Raw genomic sequence first — 23,038 nt, forward strand, 5'->3', positions numbered from 1 at the left:
TTTTTTAAATACATTTGTTAATTATCTGAGAATTTGTTGCTGGCTAGTTTTATATCAACTTGATACTAGCTAAAGTCATCTGAGACAGGGAACTTCAAATGAGCAAATACTTCCCTAAGATCAACCTGCAGGAATGGCCTCTAGAGCATTTTCTTAATTAGTGATTGATCAGGGAGGTGCCAGTCTGTTTTGGGTGATGTCACTCCTGGTATGGTGGTCCTGGGTTCTATAAGAATGCAGGTTGAGCAAGCCACGAGGAGTAATCCAGTCAGTAAGCAGCACCCCTTCATGGCCTCTACTTCAGCTCCCGACTCCAAGTTCCTCCTCCCCTGTTTGAGTTCCTGTCCTGACTTCCTTCAAGGATGAGTAGTGATGTGGAAGTGTAAGCCTAATAAACCCTTTCATCCCTGAATTGCTATTGGTTGTGATGGTTCAGTTCAGCAATAGAAGCCCTAACCAGGACAAATTTCACTCAATTTAATTTGATCATATTTACCTCAAGTTCCTCCTCTTTGTTCCTCTCAGATTCTTCTTGTAAGGCAGATGGGCAAGGGGCACCCAGGGTCTAAGCATCTTGTAAGTTTATTACCACTGAGAAAAAGCTTAGAATTAGACAGCTTTCAATAAATTAATATGACATAACTGCCTCATTAATGAATTGTTGGAAGGAAAAGCTTGTAAAAGCTGCATGCAGAAGGGTGTGTTTTTTGTCAGGGCAGAAACTTGTGACAGAGGAAGGACTAGTAGATTAGAGTTATATCACATGTGTGGGTGGACATTACATGATTGGGTCATGGGTTTACTTTAAATAAAACACCATTGAGGTTTCTAAAATATAAAAAACCTGAAGTTATCTTCGGCAAATCCTGAATCTGAACCAACAGCCTAACCCTAAAATTGACCACTTTTTCAAATAGAATCTTTTCAGATTCTGTGGTACTTATGAGATAAAAGGGCTGTAATGGTTGTACAGTTTCAAGAACCTAGGTGTGTATTACATATGGCCTTGATATCTGAAGACATTAGTCAACAATATTTCAAGGAATTCTTGTAGTAATAATCCATGAATCGTTTTGAAGTACTTTTTCTTTCTGTATTGTAGATATTATTTTCCATTTGTGCAAGCCCTTGGTTTATAGATAAACTTGAAGAATGATATCAGTGTTCTTAAGCTCAGCGATCTGATTGTATTCCTATTTAGTGGTGCTGAAACTCCATACTCAATAAAGTTCATGAGTAACTAGTCACACAAACTAAGAATACTGTATCAGGTCTTAACTGTATTTTATAAATACAATTAAAACCACATTTTAAATTTTTTATCATGTTCTTCTTATCACCTTAAATCTTTTTCTATATTATTGGTTTGTCTTCTTTATAACACATACACACACACACACACACACACACACACACACACACTTGGTGATTGTTATTATGTGCTCTTATCATTTTTCACTGGTAGAATTTCTACTCATACAAATCAAGAATAACATACCAATAAATGTGGGCATCTTACAGTTTGAGATGGGTTTTTATGTTCTAGAGGGTCTTAGTGTAAGAAATCTGACTGGGGCGAAGAGCAAAATTTAATCTTACAATTCTAAAACCTTAAAGTATAGTAGAAAGATTAAGCAATAATTTGACAAAATAAACCATTTAAATCCCAAGTTCAGCAGATTATAAAAAAAATACATTCAATGTAGGAGTAAATTACTCAAAGTATAAGAATAATTTTTTATAATCCAATAATTTGGTATGAGTCACTATTAAGTTGCTGAATGGTTTTGCTCTCTGTCTGAGATAATAGCTTTCATTATTGCCATAAAATAATACATGATTATTATATTCACAAATCCATAAAAGGTTAGAAGTAAAACTGCCTGTCAGCTCACCATCCACAGATAAACATTCAGCTAACATTCCCGTTGCCATGTGTTGCTTTCCCATAGCCAATTTGTGCTTGTGTTTTATACAGTGTCTTTCCTTGCTGGACAATATTATTGGACATTGTCTTAGAGGACTTCACATTACTATGGCATACCGCAAGTTCTTATGTAGTACAGGAGGGGTCTTCACTCTTCCGTTGTTATAAAATGGAATTTGGTGTTCATTTCCACCCATTTCCTTTGAATTCTTCCTTAGAAATAGAATCACATTATCAAGGCAAATTGGGATGTTTACGCTTCTTCATCTAAAAAGCCCAGTATTTTTGCCAAAGCAAAAGCACCAACTTAAGAGTCTTATAGAGACCCAGGTTGCCATTGAGTATTTTGCTAAGTGTCATTTGTGGCGGTCCACAATAAAGAAGAACCATGGTACCTTGTTAACCTGCATGTCTGTTACACTTAACGATGCTTAACGAACTTGGTAGAAAATGGCTAGCAAAATGGTTTGATCTACAAAATCCTTTTCACACAAGCAGGAGAAACTGACTTTGAATCTCCAGAAGTCAAATAAAAAGACAAGTATGGTTTCACATCAATAGTCTCAGTGTTGGGGAGTAGGAGACTGGAGGACTCCTGGAGCTGGCTGGCTAATAACCTGAATCCGTGAGCTCCAGATGCACAGACAGATGGTGTCTCAGAGTATAAGGTGGAGAGAAATTGAGGGAGACGCCTCCAAAACATGTACATAGGTGTATGTGCAACCTGGAAAAAAATCTTGCTACATTTGCTTAATTATTCTTAAACAAATATCAAAATTGCTTTATGGGCATTTAAAATAATTTTCAAGAAACCTAAAGGAACTAATAATTTTTCTAATTTTTGAAAATGTGATTAAAGAAGATAAGTTGCAAATTAGTCACTGAGAATATATTTTGTATAATATATATCAAAGTGTGAAATATTCTTAATATTTGTGTTATGAATAACAACATGCATGATTAAGTTTTGGCATTCTATCTAAATATTTTTCACACATACATACATGTATGTGATATAAGTAGTTATAAATAACAGCACTATGATGAAATGGGATTTCAGAAGGAACACTGAAATAGAACTCTATCACACTTTACACTAAGATGTTCTTGGAATAAGGATCCAAAAATGAGGATGATTGAAATATCTTCCCCACCCAACAGACTCAGACTTTTATAAAATGATTTTAATGATTAATATACATAAATTCAATGTTTAATGATCATTCTGTTTCCAACTTGAGTTTATGCTCCAATGAACAAACTCTCTGATATCCTGCAATTACTACAGAAATAATGACCTCATATCTGATTGAGTGACTCTTTAACAGTCCTTGAGCTATAATGACTTGTACACAGCTAGGCTAAATGGTCATGCATGCATGCATGCATCCATCCATCCATTCATTCATTCATTTAGGTGAGTGTTTCCCTGGCACCAGGTTTGGAGATAGCCACTAAGGATTAAGGCTTATAAGGAAACAGTGTCATGTAGATGGAAGTTTCTGTCCTGCCTAGTCCAAGAGCCCTTTAGTCCCAAAGAAACACATAGAGGCTTATATTAATTATAAACTCTTTGGTCTATTAGCTCAGACTTATTATTAAGTAGCTTTTACAACTTAAATTAACCTTTAATTTTTGTCTGTGTTTAGCCATGTGGTTTAGTACCTTTCCCACTTAGGCATTCTCATCTTGCTTCCCATGTATCTGGCTGGGGACTGACTCTGCCTTTCCTCTTCCCAGAATTCTCTTAATCTGGTTGCCCTGCCTGTACTTCCTGCCTGGCCAATCAGTGTTTTATTAAACCAATACAAGTGGCTAATCTTTACAATATACAAGAGCATTATCCCACAGCCGTGTCCAACCCACATAAACTACCTGCCAGCTAGTATTCTGAATTCGCACTCAAATACTCAAATTTTATCTTCAAAGAAGAAATTAAACTAAACAAATTCACCTTTGTGCTCATGCATCAAAATGTTCTGCTCTGAGGTGTGTGAATATTTGCAGACTGTTAGATTACAAAAAGGATAGCTGTAAATTTAAGCAAATAATTTCATTTATTAGGACTTAACAGACTAGTGCCTGAGGATATCAAAAGAGACTAATTAACATTGATATGATGTAATTAACATTGATGTAATCAACATCGTTATTTCAGTTGACATCCTCATTTCATGTGCTGTTGGGGGAAGATGATATAATAACCAAAGAAGTGTTGGTTGGAAATACCAGGGCCCTAAATCATTTGGCAGGGTTGTCATTTACCCTGAACTATAACTGATCATGTTGTCATCATGACTCCATTGTATAGTAAGGAACCCACACATCCACTGACTACCATGTATCAAATTTGTTTATCTCTAATGTACGATTTCCACTTCCAGATCATTTGTTATATTTTAAGTTTGGTGAAAAACATTTGCATTGATCATTAAGATGATGTAATGAGGCCTCTTTGTTCTTTAAGTTGAGGGGTGAAACCCACCCCCAGACTCCACCTCCAGTGCATTGTGCACTGTATCATCAGAGGGACTGCACGTACTACCATGTGTGTGGGATGTACCCATGCTGTTTGAGGACTGTGGTGTCATGGGCAAATCTATAGTTATGGAAATCAAAATAATCACTGAGGGATGCTTTCCTCATCCTAAAAGAAAATTCCCTTCTGTACTCCACTTTTACCAACAGGATAGCATCATTTTACAAATCTTGTGCAGTGTAGCTGGCACCAGCCGAGCTTTTCTCCTCGTGCCTGCTCATCCGCTACGGTCTAATGTATGGACAGCGGTTGAAGAGAGGATGCTTCTCATTCTGACTTGAATGAGACACTTAAGCCTTTCCTTTGTCACCAAAGTGCTGTTTGTGAGAAAACATTTCTTAATTGCTGGTCACCCATTTTAGAACACAGCCAGTATAAGATGGCTTCCTCTGTCTGTGATATCAGAAACCAAGCAGAGGCAGGAACTCTAGAAGTCATGAGGCAGCCATTCTTAACTTAGAGATAAACACTTCAGCATGTTCTCTGTGATGATCCCAAGCCCCAACTCATTCGTGGAGTTTAGGGTGATTGCAGTGCCAATCATAGGAAGCGCAGCCCTAATAATTAAGAGGTTTTGCAAAATCAATTGGCCAGTCAGTAGTATGTAACTACTTAGAGCCTTTCCTTCACACCAATCAGCTAATCAGTTGTTTAAATATCATCAGCTTTTCTTAATTACTGATCTGATTTAGAAGATGTAGACCAGAAGGTCAGGAGTTAAAGAAGCAGGCTTCCAGAAAATTCGTTATTGGGGAGAAGAGAAATAGCATTATTTAAACAAAGCTCGCAGAGTAGACTCCAAGGATCCTCAGCATGTGCTAAGAGGCAGTCACTATGTGTGGATGAAAGGATGGATTCTGTGTTTTAAGCATGAATATTTAGCAGAGCCTGGTGGTACAACCTGTAATTCCACCCACTTAGGGGACTGAGGTAGCAGGCCATTGGCTCAAGGTCAGCTTGAGCTACAAAGTGAGTTCAAGGCCAGTCTCTGCAACTCAGTGAGACCAGGTCTCAAAACTAAAAGGATGAAGAGGGCTGGGGATGCAGCTCAGAGTTAGAGCCTTTCCTAGAGCCTCTAGAATCAATCCCCAAATGCCAGAAGATACAAACATTAAAAGTAAGGACAAACATGGGGAAATTATATGTGTTCAGGAGTCACCAAAAGTCAAAACACCAAAGAAAAATATTGAAGCCCTATATGTGTTGGGAGCTTTCACTGGTTTCTATATGTTCATCCCTGGAGATGGGCATGCAGTGAGCAAGATTCTGAACTGGAAATGATAAAAGGTATTGTAACCCACATGTAAAAGTGACAAGTTATGACCTACCTGTCCATTTCCAGCAATTCGAATTTCACAGCCAAGAATAAACCCATCTCCTCTCTCTCCTTTCTCTCTTTTAAGTTAAATGCCACTTTGGGGGAAAAACACACGAAGAACTAAGTTTAATCAGATGGGAAAAATAGGTTTTTTTATTGCTATGTTTTACTTTGCTGGCAGACCAGAGCAAAGGTTTTGTGAACATTTAAAAGATGAAAAAAGTGAAGAATCCCAGAAGCGGTTTATCTTGAAGCGAGATAACTCTAGTATTGATAAAGAAGACAATCAGGTTGGTTCTCAAGTTTGAGAGTGGCTGACGTTGTTGTTTTTGAAGGTGGGCTGACTGATGTTCTTGTTGTACCTCTGTTGTCCCCTCCTGCTTCCCAGCTACCCCCTCCTGCCTCTGACAACCGCTGCTGCCCTCTCTCCAATCCCTTGGCCTCCATTGCCTTCCCCTCTGGCATTCAGTGGGTAGCCACATGGTGTTGCCTCAGTTGCTTAGCAGTGGCTCTGTGTTGGGCTGCATGGGTGGTGCTTGGCGCAGTCTTTGCTGCATGTTGTGGTGGGGGTCGGGATGCTGCAGGCTCCGAGCTGTGGGGATAAGCTTGTCAGCTGCATTTCCAGATGTCTGTGTAACTCTGCCAGTCGCTCCACTCCCTACAGCTCTGTCCTTCCTTCCGTTGTGCACAATTTGAGCTGGATTATCAATGAGGACCGATGAGCCACCGGTGTAGCTGTAAAGAACATACCTTGTTATGGTGAGGACAGGAGGATTTTGCAACTATCCTAAAAATAAGTCTTCACAGAAAAGCATCGAGTTTACATTCTAGCCCCCCACCCTTCTTCTTGCGTTTTATGGTCTAAGTAATGTGTTTGCTCGTTTGCATGAAGTGTTGCAGAAACTGATCCCTGTGTATTTTGCCTGTGACAAAACAGTGTCATTCTAGAACAGCCCTAATCGTGGTCCTTGAGCAAAGGTAAAGAGACCTCACTGAATCTCTTCTCTGCGTGGGCAGGAGGGAGGGAGGTTACAAGCAAGAAGACTAAGTAAATGACAAAACCAAAAAAAAAAAAAAAGAAAAAATAATAATGACAGAACATCAGAAAGTCAGGAGACTGCCCTGACAATTGTACTTGTTGTCTGATAATCCAAATAGATATTTTTGAAACATGCCTTTTCTTTAAAGTTTATAAAGGTAAGACAATATGTATCTCACTCAAGGTCTCGTATTAATTACTCAGGTGAGTCACCCTGAGCCTGCCTGTGCATCTCTGAACATATGTTTTTCTTTGTAAAAAAAAAAGAAAGAAAGAAAAAGAAAAAGTCTATTTCTCATTGTACCTCCTTGTCTCCCACCACTGCTGCCCCAGCCCTGAGCTGCACCGGGACTCTTGTTGACTCCAAAACATGCCTGTGTTGTGTACTCCATGGGTGTCTGGTGAGCGTATGAATGAATGCGCTTAGTTCAGAATGGCGAATAGGTGGGAGGGCAGCTGAGATGCAGGGAGTGGGTCAGAGAGGATGAGGACTCGCAGTTCTCATGCTGGGTCCTTTGGACTGCTATTTTAGCTGTCTTTGCACCGGCATTGGCCATTATCAACACACAGGGTTTCTAAGCAGAGTTTATGCCCCCATGCAATTCACAGGGCCAGCCACTGGGCCAACAAAGAAGCCTTAGGAGCCAGAGACTATCCACAAGTTCCTTTCAGACTCCCACTTTCTCTGCTCTTTTGTTCTTTCTTGAGATCCCGAATGTGCACAACCACTTCCTACCTCAGACACCCTGAACTCACTCTTCACTCTTTCCCATCAACAGTTTGCCTCCTGTTGGGGTCAGGCACACTCAAAAAAGGGGGAAAAGACTATCCCTGGCCATCCAACCTCTGGACCAATTCCCAAGTCATAAGCAAGGCTGCTTATTTTTTAAATATTTATTCTACTTTGCTCTATAGAAGACGAACTGAGAGTAGCAATCTTTCTTATGTCAGCATGTCATACACATATGTACACACCCACACACATACACACACATGAACATAGATGCATACACACATGCACCCACACACACAAACACATAGATAAACACACATATACACATCACACTCACACATACATACATCCACACACACATGCACATCAACACACAGAGATCACAAACATACATACTCATGTACATATAACACACACATACACACATAGCACACATGAGATATACACACATACCTGCACATATATACACCACACACACATGAATGCACACACAAGCATAAACATACACACATATCACACACAGAGATAAACATGCATACTTAAGTTCATATCCCCCAGCCTAGCCTCCTCAGGGAGCAGGGGGGTGGGGCTTGTCAGGCTCCAGTTATCTAAATGAGCATTTATTATTCTCAGTTGACAGTTGCTTAACAGCTCAACATGGATAACCCTCCTGATTTCTTTTCTCTGTTCAGCAAAACAGAATGCATCCATTTAGAGATGACAGACGAAGTAAATCAATTGAAGAGAGAGAAGAGGAATATCAGAGAGTGAGGGAGAGAATATTTGCACACGATGTGAGTAGTTGTTTTAATTGCCTCTTGAGTATGGGTCCTTCCATCAGCAGAAAGGCCCCTCCTTTCTCAGAGAGAGCTGGCAGGGAGGACAGAGGCCGGGACCAAGAGCGAGTCACAAAGCAGAAAACAGCAATGTTTCCGGGAAAGAACCTGGCTCAGGGTTGTGGTGCAAACAGACGGAGAGTCTGCGTGTGCTCTCAGGGATAGAGATATAATCTGGGTCACTAAAAGAGACAGTCAGTATAGAAAGGGTTGTTAGGTTCTGAAATCCCTTTACATCCATAGTAGGTAACAGATCACTTATTGGTGAATTAAAAAACAACAACAACAACAACATTAGGGACACAGACATGACCCAATGAGTAAAATGCTTCCTGTGCAAACAGAAGAACCTGAGTTTGGATCCCAGCACCCTGTAGAAGGCAGGCATGGAGGCAGGCTTCCATAACACAAGCACGAGGGAGGCAGAAACAGGCAGATCCCGAGAGCTCATTGGCCAGGCAGTCTAGTCCACTTGTAAGCTCCTGACTCACTGAGAGACCCTGACTACAAACAACAAGGTAGAGAGCAGTACAAGAACCTACAAGTACCCAGACATACACATGTGCAAATACTGCACACACATGCTTGCACAGATGCATGTGCACTTGTGCACACGAGCACACACCAAGTACCTTCTTAGCAGATATGAACACTTCCTCATACCAAAGCTAGATGATATTATTTGGTTCCATTCTTGATTTCAGATCAAATCAAATCTGTGAACAATTTGTTAAAGCAATAATCACAACAGTCACAGAAAACCTCCTTTTAATTCAAAGCCAAACAAAGAAAATGTGGTTGTGATTTAAAAATACGTTTTTACCCATTATGCTCAAGACCAAATGGAATTAACTTAGATAAAAATGAAAATTAAAACTGGATTTACAAACAAGTGAAAACACTGAAAAATTTCCACAGCTTTCTATTCTATGGAGTCCTTGGGAACTTCCTTAGTTGTTAGGGAGCCTGATCTCTGCAACCTGTGGAGGAGGCTTCAGTGTGGTCCTCTGTGGACAACACTTCCAGCATGTTCAGTCAGACCAAATTTCTGTTATTGTGGCTTGTTGCTGGAGGGCACACCAAGCCAACAGGATACTTGGGCTTTGCTCCTCAGTTTTGAGGACACCACTTGAAGCCAAAGCAAGTGTCAGCACCACCCCCCCCCCACACACACACACTCATGATGATTCTATAGCTTGATACTACAGAAGGGGCAACACCTGCTATGTGGGTTCCACCCTTCTATCCTCCCTACCTCATGCTTCTTGAACACACTGACATAGAAGTTTAGTGATTGAGTACTCTGGCCCAGAGCTCTTAAATTAAGAGAGCACGGGAGAGGAAAATAGAGGTTAGCATAGCTGGGGGTATGGGTGCAAGTCTAGAAAATATGAGCGTACTACATTGACTCTTGTTACGGTCAGAATGTACCAGGATACATATTCTCACCGGATAAGAGAATAAAGGACACACATTTTTGACCTTATCATGAGAGAGCAGAACGTGGTGAGCTGAGGGGCAACCCATTTGCTTCTGAAGCCCTTCACAGAGACAGCTTCTCCAGAATGTTGATTTGTCTTCTAGTCTTTACCCCCTTCTCTTTTGTATGTGTACTTACCTACATACAGGCGATTTCCCCTGACGCTCTGCTTCTAACAAGTCAAATGTTTTAGGAATGTGTCAATAGATTGAGACACAAATGTCCATCACACAGACAGGGTATTTTGTTATTATCTTTATAAAGTTATGCCCATTGTTGGAGCTGGGTGCCAGGAAACACTGCCTCAGATGCCTGTCTGAAATAGGAATGGAATCCACGATTCTTACCCCCAGGAAGATGGCCACAGGGAGAAGGGGCATACAAAGCTTCCCTTCTCTGGAGACAGAGGTCCCAGGAAAAGCACTTGAGGCACTTTTGACCATGATAAGCTTCACTGGCCACAGGGAGGAATGACATCTTTTCAACTGAAAAGCAGATCTAAGTGTGCCAGAGCTTAGGTGCCAAGCTATTGCCAGTCCCTCGCTAACCCCTGACCCGTTAGGTTTGGCTGAGGAACTGCCAACTGTTTATAAATTCACTCATGTGGTGACTGGCAGGCCACCCTTGTGAATTGGGACCAGTCTGTAGTTGGCAATTTTCTTCAAGGCGAGCTTTCCTGGATGGAGACCGTGACATGTCTTCAGAAATGGCAGTTCATTTTCCCCATAGAATGTGATTCATGAGAGAAATGGAAGCAATGTTCTTTTAGGATGTGGCCTTGGAGGTGCCCGTTTCTCCTCACACTATACAGAATAACCCCAGAACAATGTGGGAAGGCTGTGTTAATGAGGAAGAAGGCAAGAGGTGACTCATGAGTAAGGAGATGATACCACAGTATCTATCAACTCAAAATTTCAAGGATGGAACATGGCCACCTGAATTTTCTTGAACACACATGCACCTTAAGACATCTTCCTCACTGCTTGCACAGTGACAGCCTGCATCATAGGGGCTATGCACGTGCAGTTCCCTAGCTGGTTGACCCTATCACCGCTCAGAATGTTGATTAATATTCACCATGAAAAGACCATTTTCCACAAAATAATAGTTACTTTACAGTAAGTCAACTATTAAGCCAATACAAAGGATCCAGCATAAGGACCCTGTATTTTAGAAATGAAATCTTTATTCTAACTATTCTTTGATTTTATTTTCTCATAATTAAAAAAAACCAGAATGAACAAAGCCAGTTTTGCTCAACAATTATTATTTAAATGGTGGCTATTCAAATATTGAGTATGAGTATATCTTTCCCTACCTGAGCTAACACTAGAGAATTGGGACATCTCATTTACACTTTAGCAAAACTCAAGTTTATTTTAAAATTAGAACTACTCTTGGGTGTTTTGGGGCAGCGTCTTGGTGCCTCAGATGTGAGTGCATGTGTTTGAGAAGCAGTGCGCATGTGTGCCTGTCTGTGTCTTTATATATGCAGCCACATGAACAAAATAGGCATGTTGCCTTGGAGATATGCTAGAAACAATTTCAAATATGGTTTTCAAAGTTTGGTATCTTGAGATAAGACTGCTATCTGAGAGCCAAAAAGTTGTAAGTGTACAGACAAATTTAGCTCTCAAGTAATAAAGCAGTAAATCTCTATTGTCAGTCATATTTGAAAAAAAATAATTATTTCTTTGGTGACAATTTAATCTCATTTTCTGGTCCTTTTCACCTGATGTTACTAACCTTGGGAAGACTTGTTAACAAGGCAGGATATTTGAGAAAGGCTTTCTTGCCTGGAAGGTATTTTTTGAGGACATTTGTGTGTTGATGGAGCTCCCAGAAGGCTCCTGGTGACCCTCCAGAAAGTGTGGGGTCTGTCTTCTGAGAGCTACAGAGAGGGCACAGGCTGTGAGCACAGTGGGGGTGAGATGTGGGGGAGAATTCTAATCCATTAAACAAAACCATTTTCTCCTTTGGAAAAAAAAGAGCCTTTTAAATATTCGGGTGTGCACGTAAGTGACAGCTTTAAATGTTGCACTTAATGACTGTGACACTTTCATCTTTCTCTGCCATTAAATGTGCAAGTTATTAATACTCCCTTTTCCAAAGTTTATTTCCACCAGCTACTGAGTCACAGCCCATAGCTGTCTCACTTAGGAGAGTGTGGGGACCCCGGGGAGGATCTTTCCAAACACTCAGATGCCTACTTTTAAAGGATGTTTATTGGGGACGAGTATCTTTGATTTGTTGGTGTCTTGATTTTTCATTCAAAGAATTGAAGCTGTTTAATCTCTCCTCCCCAAACGTTTCGTGGTTAAGATGTCAGAATGTCTTTGATCAACTTCCTCAGATAGGTTGAATCTCCACTTTCCAGGGCCTGGTGGTAACATTATGAAGCACACTGACTTCTTCCCAACCATTGAGGAGACACCATGTCTAAACAGAACCTTTGGCTTAGTGGAAAGAAATGATTTCACTGTCAGAATGAACGTGGAGAACAGTACCTGACTTGCCTCTCTGAGAGCTGGTTTCGTGAACTGCAAGTTTAATGTGAAGAATTGCTAACGGGGCTGGGTTGATGCCTCAGTTGGCAAAGAACAGAGGCATGAGTTTGATCCCCCCCACCCAAATTCAACCAAGAAACTCTAAGGCATGATGTCACATGCTTGTAATCCCCATAGGGAGGCAGAAACAGGTAGATTCCAGGGTCCCTGGCCAACAAGCCTAGATTTCTTGGTGAGTTCTAAGTCAGTGAAAGACCCTATTTCATAAAAGCAAGGTGGAGATCGATGAGATGGCTCACCAGGTACAGGCACTTGTAACCAAGCCTGACAACCTGAGCACAATCCCCAAATACACTCCTGAAGAAAGGAAAGAACTGACTCCTGTTAGTTGTCTTCTGAGCTCCACACATGCGCCTTGACATACACACATACACACATGCTCATACCAAACACACACGTGCACGCGCGCACACACACACAATACAAAATAGTTTTTAAGCAACCAGCCAAGCAAATAAAACATTGACGGCCCCTGAGGAACAACACCTGGACTTGTCCTCTGCCTTCACACATATACATACATATGTGCACAGACATACATGGATATGTGCACACTTGCACAAAGAACTGCCAAAGAGTCATTGCTATTTCTGTAGAGTAATGGACCCACTAGGTTCCTATTTATCCCTTTTGTAGGTCACTTACTTATTTTGAAATCTGTACATGGAAAATGGTGCTTAAGTAGGTAGATAGATAAACACCTAACATTGAAAATAGTTCCTATTATTTCCCAGGCACAGTGTGCTGTTATGTGAGCACATCTCTGCTTTACATGGATTTCTCTTTTCCTTTGTTTAAATTTAACCAGATTCATCTTTTCTTGGATACCATCTAGATAATGATGGTAGAATTTTATCTTCCCTAGAGTTAGTTCAGTAAAGAAAGCTGTTGGCTTTCTCTGTGAAAAGGCAGAGAAAAAAACACTTGATAGCATTTTTTAAATTAGTTTCAATTGGCCAAGGCTTGTCTTCTGTCCTGCCCCTCCCTTTCATTCAGATTAATAATTGATGACATTTCTTTTATTTGGAGAGACTTGAGATATGTCTCTCTCTTCCATGAGGACGTGTCTCCCTGAGGCAGGGACGCCTCTCTGAGGCAGGGATGTCAGGATGTGGGTTCACAGCTCTGCCATCCCTAGGAGGATCACGGCAAATCTGCTTCTTCTCTCTTGGTTTGAACCCGTGCCCTTGACCGGTGTACAGTGCTGCATAGCTGCTCGGGACTCAGCAGTCCCCGGTCTCTCCAGCTGTTTCACCCCCGTTTCTCTTTGACCTTGATCCTGACCTGGAACTTAATCTGTTCATACTTGAAGAGTTCCTGATGGGAAAATACCCCGTGCTGCTGAGAACTGGTTATTCTGCCAGCGACACTAACCTATTTCTCTCCTTTTAAAGTTCTCATCTTTTGTGCATAATTTTCTTAATCTTTTCCCCCTAGGAAGGGAAAGTAGTTTTAAAATCAGGCAAGGATTTTCGAGAGCTCCGCCAATCCAGCACATCTGACATGGTGCCCTGTTTTTTATTTTTATTTTTCAGTCAGTTTGCTCCCAGGAAAGTCTATTTTTGGACAACAGGTAAAATGAAATTTATGTCTCTTGTGTCTTTCGAGGAACGGTTTGTCGTGTGTCCTTTACATTCTCATGTTCATATGTACTGCACATATAAGTGTGTACTTGAATATATGTATGAAAGCACACATATATCAATGGATACACACCTATATATTCATGTATATGTTACTTGATCTGTTTAAAAAGACTTTGATTTGGGGAAGAAGTTTTCTCAGTTACTTCCAGACAGAGGCTTAGGCATTTTCCACTGAAGTCTCTGTTTTAGGCTCTCCCATGTAATCCCTGCAACCTTGACGTGGGATAAGAGTGGTAACCGTGTGGGCATGCAGCTTCTCCGGCTTACTGGCCAGGCTGCTGAAAGTGTTTTTAGCCATTTCTTACATCTTATCACCTTAACTAGCTATGCCAAAAGAAATTAAATTACTATGATTTTAAATTTCAAATTGTAGCAGTCTCCCTGTCTTCCTGAAAGGGCTGAGGTGAAAACTTTATCCACAATGCCGTCATATTAATCAGTTTGCCTGGCTTAAGCCTTGGGGGGTTGGGGGTACTGGAGAAACAGTGTGGAGAATGTCTTCGGGTTAAGGGCAACCCTGTTAAACTTAACCTTTCAAAACTTACCCTTCTGATACAACTTCAAACCGTCACAGCTACTGAAACGTTCCCATGATTCAATTATGCGGATTCCAGACAAGTGAAGCAAGCGCGTGAGCTGTGCTAGTCACATTTAAGACTAATCAAAATCCGAACTTAATTTAGAAACACAGGATTCATCAATAAAGCGGCTCTTAATTTGATTGCAATTGTCAGTATAATGGGTGTCCCTCTAAGTCTGACCAAAATTGAAGTTGATTAAACACTCGTACTCAGACTTTAAACAGGATATTATGGATAACTAGTAACTACAAGAAAGAAGTCACAGTGTTAGCAGTTGGAAATGTTGAGAGAATCACCTCTTTCAGGTGGAATAAAAAAAGATAAAATATGATCGTTCCAGTTTGAGGTACCTGTTTCCCCTTTACAGTAAAACTGAGCGTTCATAACTGACTACCTTGGTGGTGACCTGAGGCATTTCAAGATTTTACACCTGTACCAGACAGAGTATTGACAGTTTACTTTCATGGGAACATATTTCTAAGTCATCTAACCAATCATGCCCCTACAATATTCTCTAATACTATCCATTGATTCTTAATTGCCCAAGGTATTCAAGTCGGATCATATTCAACAGTCTAAGAACTGGTCATATGTGTTCATTGCCTATAAGAACATGACCTGACCTTGGACCTATAGTCCAAGAAAGAAACATCAAACATCAAATTGAATGTCCCTCCAGGAAAAATAAAATGTATATGGACACTTACTTCTGGAACTCTCATATTTCCAGTTGAGTCCAAGGGATTAATAAACAATTTTATAGTTCTCTTGAAGAAAATCCCAACAATTGTGTTTAATGAAATTTCTATCCTGTGTCTACCAGCCTCTTGCATTTCCCTTTTCCTGTGTTCACATTTTTTCCTTTAACGCTCTATCTAACAGAGACTAGGGACTACATCCTTACATGCTGCCGTGAATTTGCTCAAACGAACGTTAACATCACACAGGGAAATCCTAACATGTGGGATTGGCTTACACACAAGGCATGCTGTGATATAGTGCACACCCTTCCCGTATAGGGCATTGCAAACCCTTGGGCTTTGTGTCATAAACGTCATCTTTTTCATTCCCAGTAGGCTCCAGGAAGACATTCACATATGCAATGAGACCTATAAGAAAAGACAGCTCTTTCGGTTGGTATGGTTTACTTTTATAAACTGTGTTTTCAGATGATGTGGCAGAATCTGCGTGAAATATAAGTGTTAGCATGCAATATTTCTGTTCATGGGATAGAATCCGTTCAATTCTCTTCTTGTAGCGTTTGTTACACAATGAGACGGTGAGAATTAGCACTGGGAAGCCATCGCTCTGTGTATTCTCCTCCTGGGGTCTTCCCAGAAGTGTCTTTATGTGGAGGATTCTCCATTAAAATTCGTTGAACACTTTCAAACCCACTTTGACAAATTAAGCAGAGTTCAGATTTCTCTGGAAGGCTACAATTATCTGTACATTCCCAGTTCTGGGAACTAACTAGGTGATAGGTCTACGAGGGAGGCTGGTTTTTAAAACCACTGCTGCCCATCACAGTATTTCAAACATTATTTCAAGCATCTATTTCATTTATAAAAGGAAATTGTGAGGTTTCTTTCCATGATAATGGACTATATAAACCAAGATCTGCAGAGTGAGGGGAAGGAAGGAATTCTTTTTTGAGTTCTGTTTTAGGCTAACACCTCTTTGAGAGCAGAGGGGCCATCCACATTTTTCACCACGCTCTTACATGTCTGCCTGACATGCTTTATAAGGCCAGTTTTAATCAGCGTTATTAAAAATTACTCAGTATCAGGTCCTACCTTATGACCCAAGTTCAATTCCCAGGATCCACATGGTAGAAAGAGAGAACTGACTCCTGTATGTTGTCTTCTGAGCTACACACAACACAGGACTTGGTACACGCATCACACACACACACACACACAAGTGTAATAAAGCATTTTAAATATTCAGTATCTACTATGTATATATGGATATATTTCTAAATATCAGGTTCATCTCTGGTAGAAGAAAGCTAAAACCCCAAACAAACTCTTACTAGTTTCAGCAAAGAAGAAAAGGGGACTGACTGTGTGCTGGTACAACGCCTTGGGCTAGCGGCTTGAATTGAGGTCTTCCTCATTCAGGGAGGTTTATTCTTTCATCAGGCATCAGCAAGAAAGAAAAGGAAAATGAATTCCTCATTTCCTCAGTTCTAACTTTCCTAGGCTGAACACTGACAGCTCTAGCAAGTTCCCTGCGCATCATTAGATATTCCCCTTGCATTTTTGAATGTTTAAGAGAAATGACCTTGAATTTCTCCGTTGGAAACCCAGACCCTGAAATCACATACTCTGTGATACAGATTAGATGCAAGCCTTCAAACAGCTAGTTCCTTTGACACAGCTCCCAAGTCAGCTCATAGTCGAGCTATAGTATAATTAGGGAAGCAATCCCAGTGTGGAGGCCATCACTTACCCCAGTCACTAAGTCCCAGAGCTCAGGAAACAAAGGTTGTTGTAAAGGTGCTTTCGAGTACATATTACCCTAAATTGGGGAAAATAAAAGTATAATTTTCAGAAATATAGGAAAATGTAAGCAATAATCAGAGAAACAGAACACTATGTATATATATATATGTATATATTATATATAATAATAATAACTATTATGGGACAAGTTACTTGCTATCTATAAAAGGACCAGCTCCAATGACCATTATTTCCTTAGATGCTGGTTGGAAAGAACCAAGCTTAACTTTAAAAAGGGAGAGGCATTTGAATAAGTGATTTTCTGTAATATTTATGATTCCATACCAAGTAGATTTGGAATTCATTTTAGGACCCACCTTGCTAATATTGGGATAATTAGCCAATAGATAGAAAAATAAGAGTTATATTTAAATTTGTGCATATCTAGAAACCAAAAATAAATTGTCTATTTAATTTGAATTCTGCTTATGGGATCTCCTAAAAGCAGAAACTTTAAATTTCACACTTTAAAAAATGCATAGCTCCTGGTTTAGGATGTTGAGATGAGCTGATATCACAGAAGAATATCATAGGTCACTTTGTGAATGAGGGGATATAGTTAAAGTCTAATGAGCTTGTAGAGTTGTTAGACACAGCTCTACATGCCAAAGGGTGCCAACTACAACCCAGGCAAAACGGAGGTCACTATCTTTTGCAAAGACACTCTAGGCCACACTGGCATTCTTGCAGGTCCAAATGCTGCCATGGAGGTGCAGAAGTCACAAATAGAAGGGATAAAAGGCCCCAAATTGATGATTGAACAGATAATCACCCCCATCTAGAGGGTTTCTTTCTGCCTCGTTCAATGTGTTGAGGCTCAGGACCACCCCAGATTTTCAAGTCAATGTTTTTCTGTAAAGAATATTCCAGGTCCTCTGTAGAAGAGGTTATTGTCCAGTTCCTGCTTCATTCAGAGACGTTAAGAAATGATTCAGCTGCACTTTGTCAAAGATGGGTCAGCATAGTCAGAATTATACAAGAAAAGAATAACGTTGAACTTGGATGTTGGAAGAAGAAACTGGGCTGGAGAACTGAGCCCTTGGGATGACAATTCCTCTACAAAAGCCTCAATAGTTTTCGTACTTTTCTGAGTGTGTAAAGTAAAGGCACCTGACCACTGGCGAGCAACTTTCTTTATATACCAAGTCTCCTCTTCAGTGCCCGTTATTTCTGAAATAAGCCATTCCCAAGGTTCTGACAAAAGACATTGAAAGAAAACATTGATGAGGGGGTGTTTCCATCCTCCCTGCCTCATGAAAATGCTTTATATTCTTTGATTTCTCTATTCAACCCTTCCCTTGCTTATTAAATCTCCTCTTTGCCTTGCTTTTACTAGGTCTCAAATCCAGTTTCCTTCTTAATCTTCCCAGACACAAATAAAAGTTTCATAAATTGAAACAGGAGCTAAAACTTCGCCGCCACTTCTGCTCATGTGGCTGGAGTATTTCTGTCAGATACCTGTACACTCTTCTAGTGTCTCAACAGGACTTTATTGATTTTAAAGGATTGTCTGAAAACAAAGCTTCTGATCAGGGATTGAGATTTGATTCAAGCATTGATTACATCACATCACACACTGGTGTGAAGTCACAATTACACTTATTGTCTGTGAGTAATGCCCTCTGCAGCCATTTATAACCCAGGAGAATTCTAAGGCGCTTTAATGGTGCGCTGTATCCGCAGGAAAAAATGAAATGAAAGCTTTGTAAGCATGCACAAATGCTGTTCTTTAAGGAGATTGGAAACCAATGAAACTACAAATTTTCTCAGAAAACAAATGTACATTTGCATGTTCCTTGAAGGATCTCTGGAGTCCTGGAAATTCAGCTTTAGCTTCCCTTATATTGGACGCAGTTTGAATGAATCGTTCTTTCACTTTGAAATTTGCAATTTCCATTGATATGCCCTTGGCAAATCTCAGGCCAAAGTATAGTGCCAGCCCTGCTGTGTTCATAAACTTTCCTACCCGGGAAGGGTAGTGAGCTGTCTCCTTAGACTTTCAAGGTTAAACTCCAGGCAGGGCAGAGTCTTAGTATGAGTTCATATGGTAATTCCAGGACCGCTCTTTTGTCAAAATCTTGCTGAACAAAGATATCATACAGAACATAAAGTTGGAAAATGAATTAATAAATAGATTTTCTCCAAGGCCAATTATTTAATGCTAAAAAAGAAAAAAAAAACTTCTTTCCCGGGAATTTATTTTTAGAATTATGTAAGATGATGATTACTTCTGAGCATGAATTCATTATTGATTCAAGTCAGGGTGGAGTACCCACTTTCAGAGAGAGAAGCTAACGATTACATTTTATATCACTTGTCTCCCACCGTGTCTCCTTCACTGGCAGAGGGATATTGGTGCCTCTAGGTTTGGTTTTCCCATGTATAATGTGTGCCATGTGTCATACGTTATGTGTCTTTGTGTCTGTTGGAGGTGGGGGCGGGGTCGGTTTAAAGAGTCAATGAGAAGAGTGCAGAAGACTCTTCTACTAAGGGCCCCTATGCCCACTCACCCCATCATGACACATAACTCTGTCCCCATGAATCTCTCTGATGGCTGTGCAGGGGTAACCGAGACAGCTCAGGAAGGACTTCTGGGAGTCGGCAGAGCAGCTCAGAGACGGAGCTCAGGTGGTCCGACCAGCAGCGGGCCTGGAGCAGCACAGACTCTGACAGCTCCAACCGCAATCTGAAGCCCACCATGACCAAGACAGCAAGTTTTGGGGGCATCACGGTGCTGACCAGGGGTGACAGCACGTCCAGTACCAGGAGTGCTGGGAAACTGTCCAAAACAGGTAGGTATCACTGAATGGGTCCCTGCCCTGGTGCCTCCTGGAGTCTATGCAGGCCATCTGCTCTCCGTTTCTCTCGACTTTGAATTAACTAATGGCAGGAATATTAACTCCACTCCATTCTAGGAATCAGGAAATGCTATGTAAGTGAGTTATTGTAACTAGCCACAAACTTGAAAGACACCACTAAGCTTCTTCCTTAGTTTCCTTCCTGGTAAAATGTAAGTTATCATAGTACATTCTTTGAACCCAGTTTACTTACTTAGAGTTTAAATGACATCAGTTTTTAATGGTTATATCACCTTGGCAAACACAGATAAAAACTATAACAAAAATCAGCTACTGCTTTTAAATGCAATGCTACGACACACTCAATGCAGCTGCCATGTGAGACCATTATCACAGTAATAGACTCAGCAATAGTTCCTCTGTTCCTGGACTGTTATTATTTAAACTATGTACCTATTTCCTCCTTGGAGGTATATAAATGATAGCATCCCTACATTTAATGGTTATTAGGAAGACAAAAAGCTTCAATACATGCAAAGCAATTTGTATAACTGGCATGTTGCAAGTGCCATGGGCCCAATCAGAGCTCATTTACACTTATTATGGCCATGGAATATCGTAGCCCTAATTTGCAGATGAGGAAGGCCAATCTCTGGGATGTTTAGTGTTTCCAAACTTCACTGAGAAGTGAAGGTATTTTTTTTTTTACATTATGATTTCTGCCTTATTCTTTCTCTGGGGGAATAGTGATATTTTAAGATAGACAACTTATAGGGATGTACAAAGTGCTTAGGAAGTGGTGGTGAGCAACTTAGAAAATTCCCTCGAACCACAGCTTTGGAATGATTACAATCACCACGTGCTGTTTCACTCCTGAAGAGGGGACTCTCAGCAGGGAGGTTTGGCTTGATCTGTGAATTGCTTGCTTTGCAAGCACAAGAACTGGAATTCGATCCTCAGACCCAGTAAAAAGTGGGCTGGTGGCATGTGCTGGCAATCTCAGCCGTGGGAAGAAAGAAACAAGTGGGTCCCTGGGGCTCAGTAACCAGGCAGCCTAGCCTACTTAGTGAGCTCCAGGACCCGGAGGTGCCCTGTGTCCAAAGAATGGTGGGCAGTGCCCCAGGAAGAACAGACTCTTATGCTCAGAAAAAGAGACCGTGTGTGTGTGTGTGTGTGTGTGTGTGTGTGTGTGTTTGTGTAGGTTTGGGGTTGGAATAGGCACAGCATTTGAACTGTCCCCGGGACTTGAACTGTGATTCCCAAAGGCCCCGGGTGTCAGGCCTGGGGTACAGGAGTGGATGGAGATGCCCAGTTGAAGCTTAGACGCTGCTGCCCTGTACTGACTGCTTTTCCATGATCAGGCTGAGCAGAAGAAAAAGAGTGTGCACAAAGTCTGGGTCCCCTGTGCTGACAGTTTAGCGCAATTAAGTTGTTGACAAATTCCTCCTAAGAAATTATCTCATGTTTTCCTACACAGAAGGCAAATTAATAGCGTTTATTCAGAGATGTTGCTGTATACATCCCGCCGTGTTCCTTGGAGAGCGCAGGTGGGTGGGTGCCCTCTTCCTGAGAGCCCTGCTCACTGGCTGTGGAGCTCTTGATTTCAACTCTAATTAATTGCTCTCCTATCCCACTACCACGGCATCGGAAATCCACACAAGCCACCGCAGTGCACTTGAACTTGTGTACACTCAGAAAGGTTAAACAGTTTTTGTTCTGAAGATGTAGAAAGCAAGTGCCTTAAATTGTGCACTTCAACATTCCAGCACCCCAAAAGAGCTCTTACCGTTTTAAAAATTAATCACCATTTTCCACAAACCAAACCCTGTCACTTCCAAAGCACAGCTCTTCGGAAGCATTTAAGACACTTCAAGAATGTTAAAACACCACGCTCTTTGGAGCCATTAGTGATTATAAGCGCTTCAGACATTTTTTTTTTCTTTTAGTATAAGTGTCTGTCTTCAAAAGCATGTCAAGGTGCAGGCATGGAAAGGGAAAAGGTTTTTTTTTTTTTTTTCTATAAGGAGATCAAGAGAGGATGTCAAAACAATCTTAAAACTTCCCAGAATGATTTTATGAAGTAAACCTGCCAGTTTTGCTGTCACCAGCTTCAGAACAGGGTTCTGATTTATTTCCTCATTGTTGTAGTTGAGCTGAAAGCTTTCGAGGTCTTTCAGAAACCAAATGTGCTTTCCAAAGATGGGACGTTGAAGTTACTCTTCTTGCGTAGGTTCCTGCTCTATCTAGGTGTCAGTGAGACTTTCTCCATGCTGGAGTTGTTGTCTCTCATCAGCACCAAGCACATTACTGAGTGCAAACATGGGATCACTGGAGGCTGGAGCCCTTTACCAGAAGCCCAGCACAAGTCTAAGGAGGTTGAGGATGCTGTCACACTGACCCTGGGGACGTTTGTGTGATGCCTTTGTGCTGCAGTCTCCTTCCCTGGGGTCGACAGCGTGGTTGAGCTTAAACACAAACTTCCTTTTGGCCGTGCCCCTCTCCCCCACTGTTGAGCTCCAGAACGATGTTCTCAACTTCAGCACAGTCAGAGACAGTACAACTGGTTATGTCATAGATCGTGCCTCCTCCAAGGTTCATAAGTCAGTAGGTGTCTAGTGGAGTCTGACAATATGCCTTCGCAGCAAGGTTCCAGGGAACAGTTCATGCACCCGTCTATACTATGAAATGACCTCTCCATAGACATCAGACTTCCTCCCACTTCTACCATTTAAATGGCTGCATGACTTTATTTTCTGGATGTAATGCACTTGTGTTGCTGTCTGACTCCATGCCAACATACAAAAACTGCTTTCAATGTTCTAATATTAATTCTTATGCCCTACTTTTAATTTTCTAATTCAAATGCAAAATACCTTATCTTTCCACCACTTCCTCTTCTTTATTTTGGTTACCCCAGGGAACAACCTGGGTATTTTCTTCCTCCTAATAATTTTGGAAGTCTTAGATCACTCTGCTGAGCTCTGACTTCCAGAATCTAGAAATATTTTCTAGAGTTATTAACTAAGAAATAAGACTCGTGTAGCTTGGCATGAGAGAAGGAAAGTGCTAA

The 23,038-nt window shown here is 40.9% G+C and overlaps 1 protein-coding gene across 18 annotated transcripts in view; it reads left to right on the forward strand.

Moving 5' to 3' along the window:
* Positions 1-23,038, forward strand: part of Arpp21 (cAMP regulated phosphoprotein 21) — a 160,079-nt gene that overhangs the window by 67,196 nt on the left and 69,845 nt on the right. For 10 of the 18 annotated variants that reach the window (XM_041677415.1, XM_041677418.1, XM_041677421.1 and 7 more), the window contains 5 exons: positions 5,966-6,074; positions 8,249-8,350; positions 13,975-14,012; positions 15,740-15,799; positions 19,733-19,962. In XM_041677415.1, the coding sequence (XP_041533349.1) occupies positions 5,966-6,074; positions 8,249-8,350; positions 13,975-14,012; positions 15,740-15,799; positions 19,733-19,962 (539 nt within the window). The remainder of the gene's footprint in view (positions 1-5,965; positions 6,075-8,248; positions 8,351-13,974; positions 14,013-15,739; positions 15,800-19,732; positions 19,963-23,038) is intronic. The other 8 variants (XM_041677426.1, XM_041677427.1, XM_041677428.1 and 5 more) reach the window with 8 other exon arrangements.

The sequence above is a fragment of the Microtus oregoni genome, unplaced genomic scaffold (assembly GCF_018167655.1).
Source record: "Microtus oregoni isolate MIOR12 unplaced genomic scaffold, Mior012 000028F_ref0000031, whole genome shotgun sequence".
NCBI lineage: Eukaryota > Metazoa > Chordata > Mammalia > Rodentia > Cricetidae > Microtus > Microtus oregoni.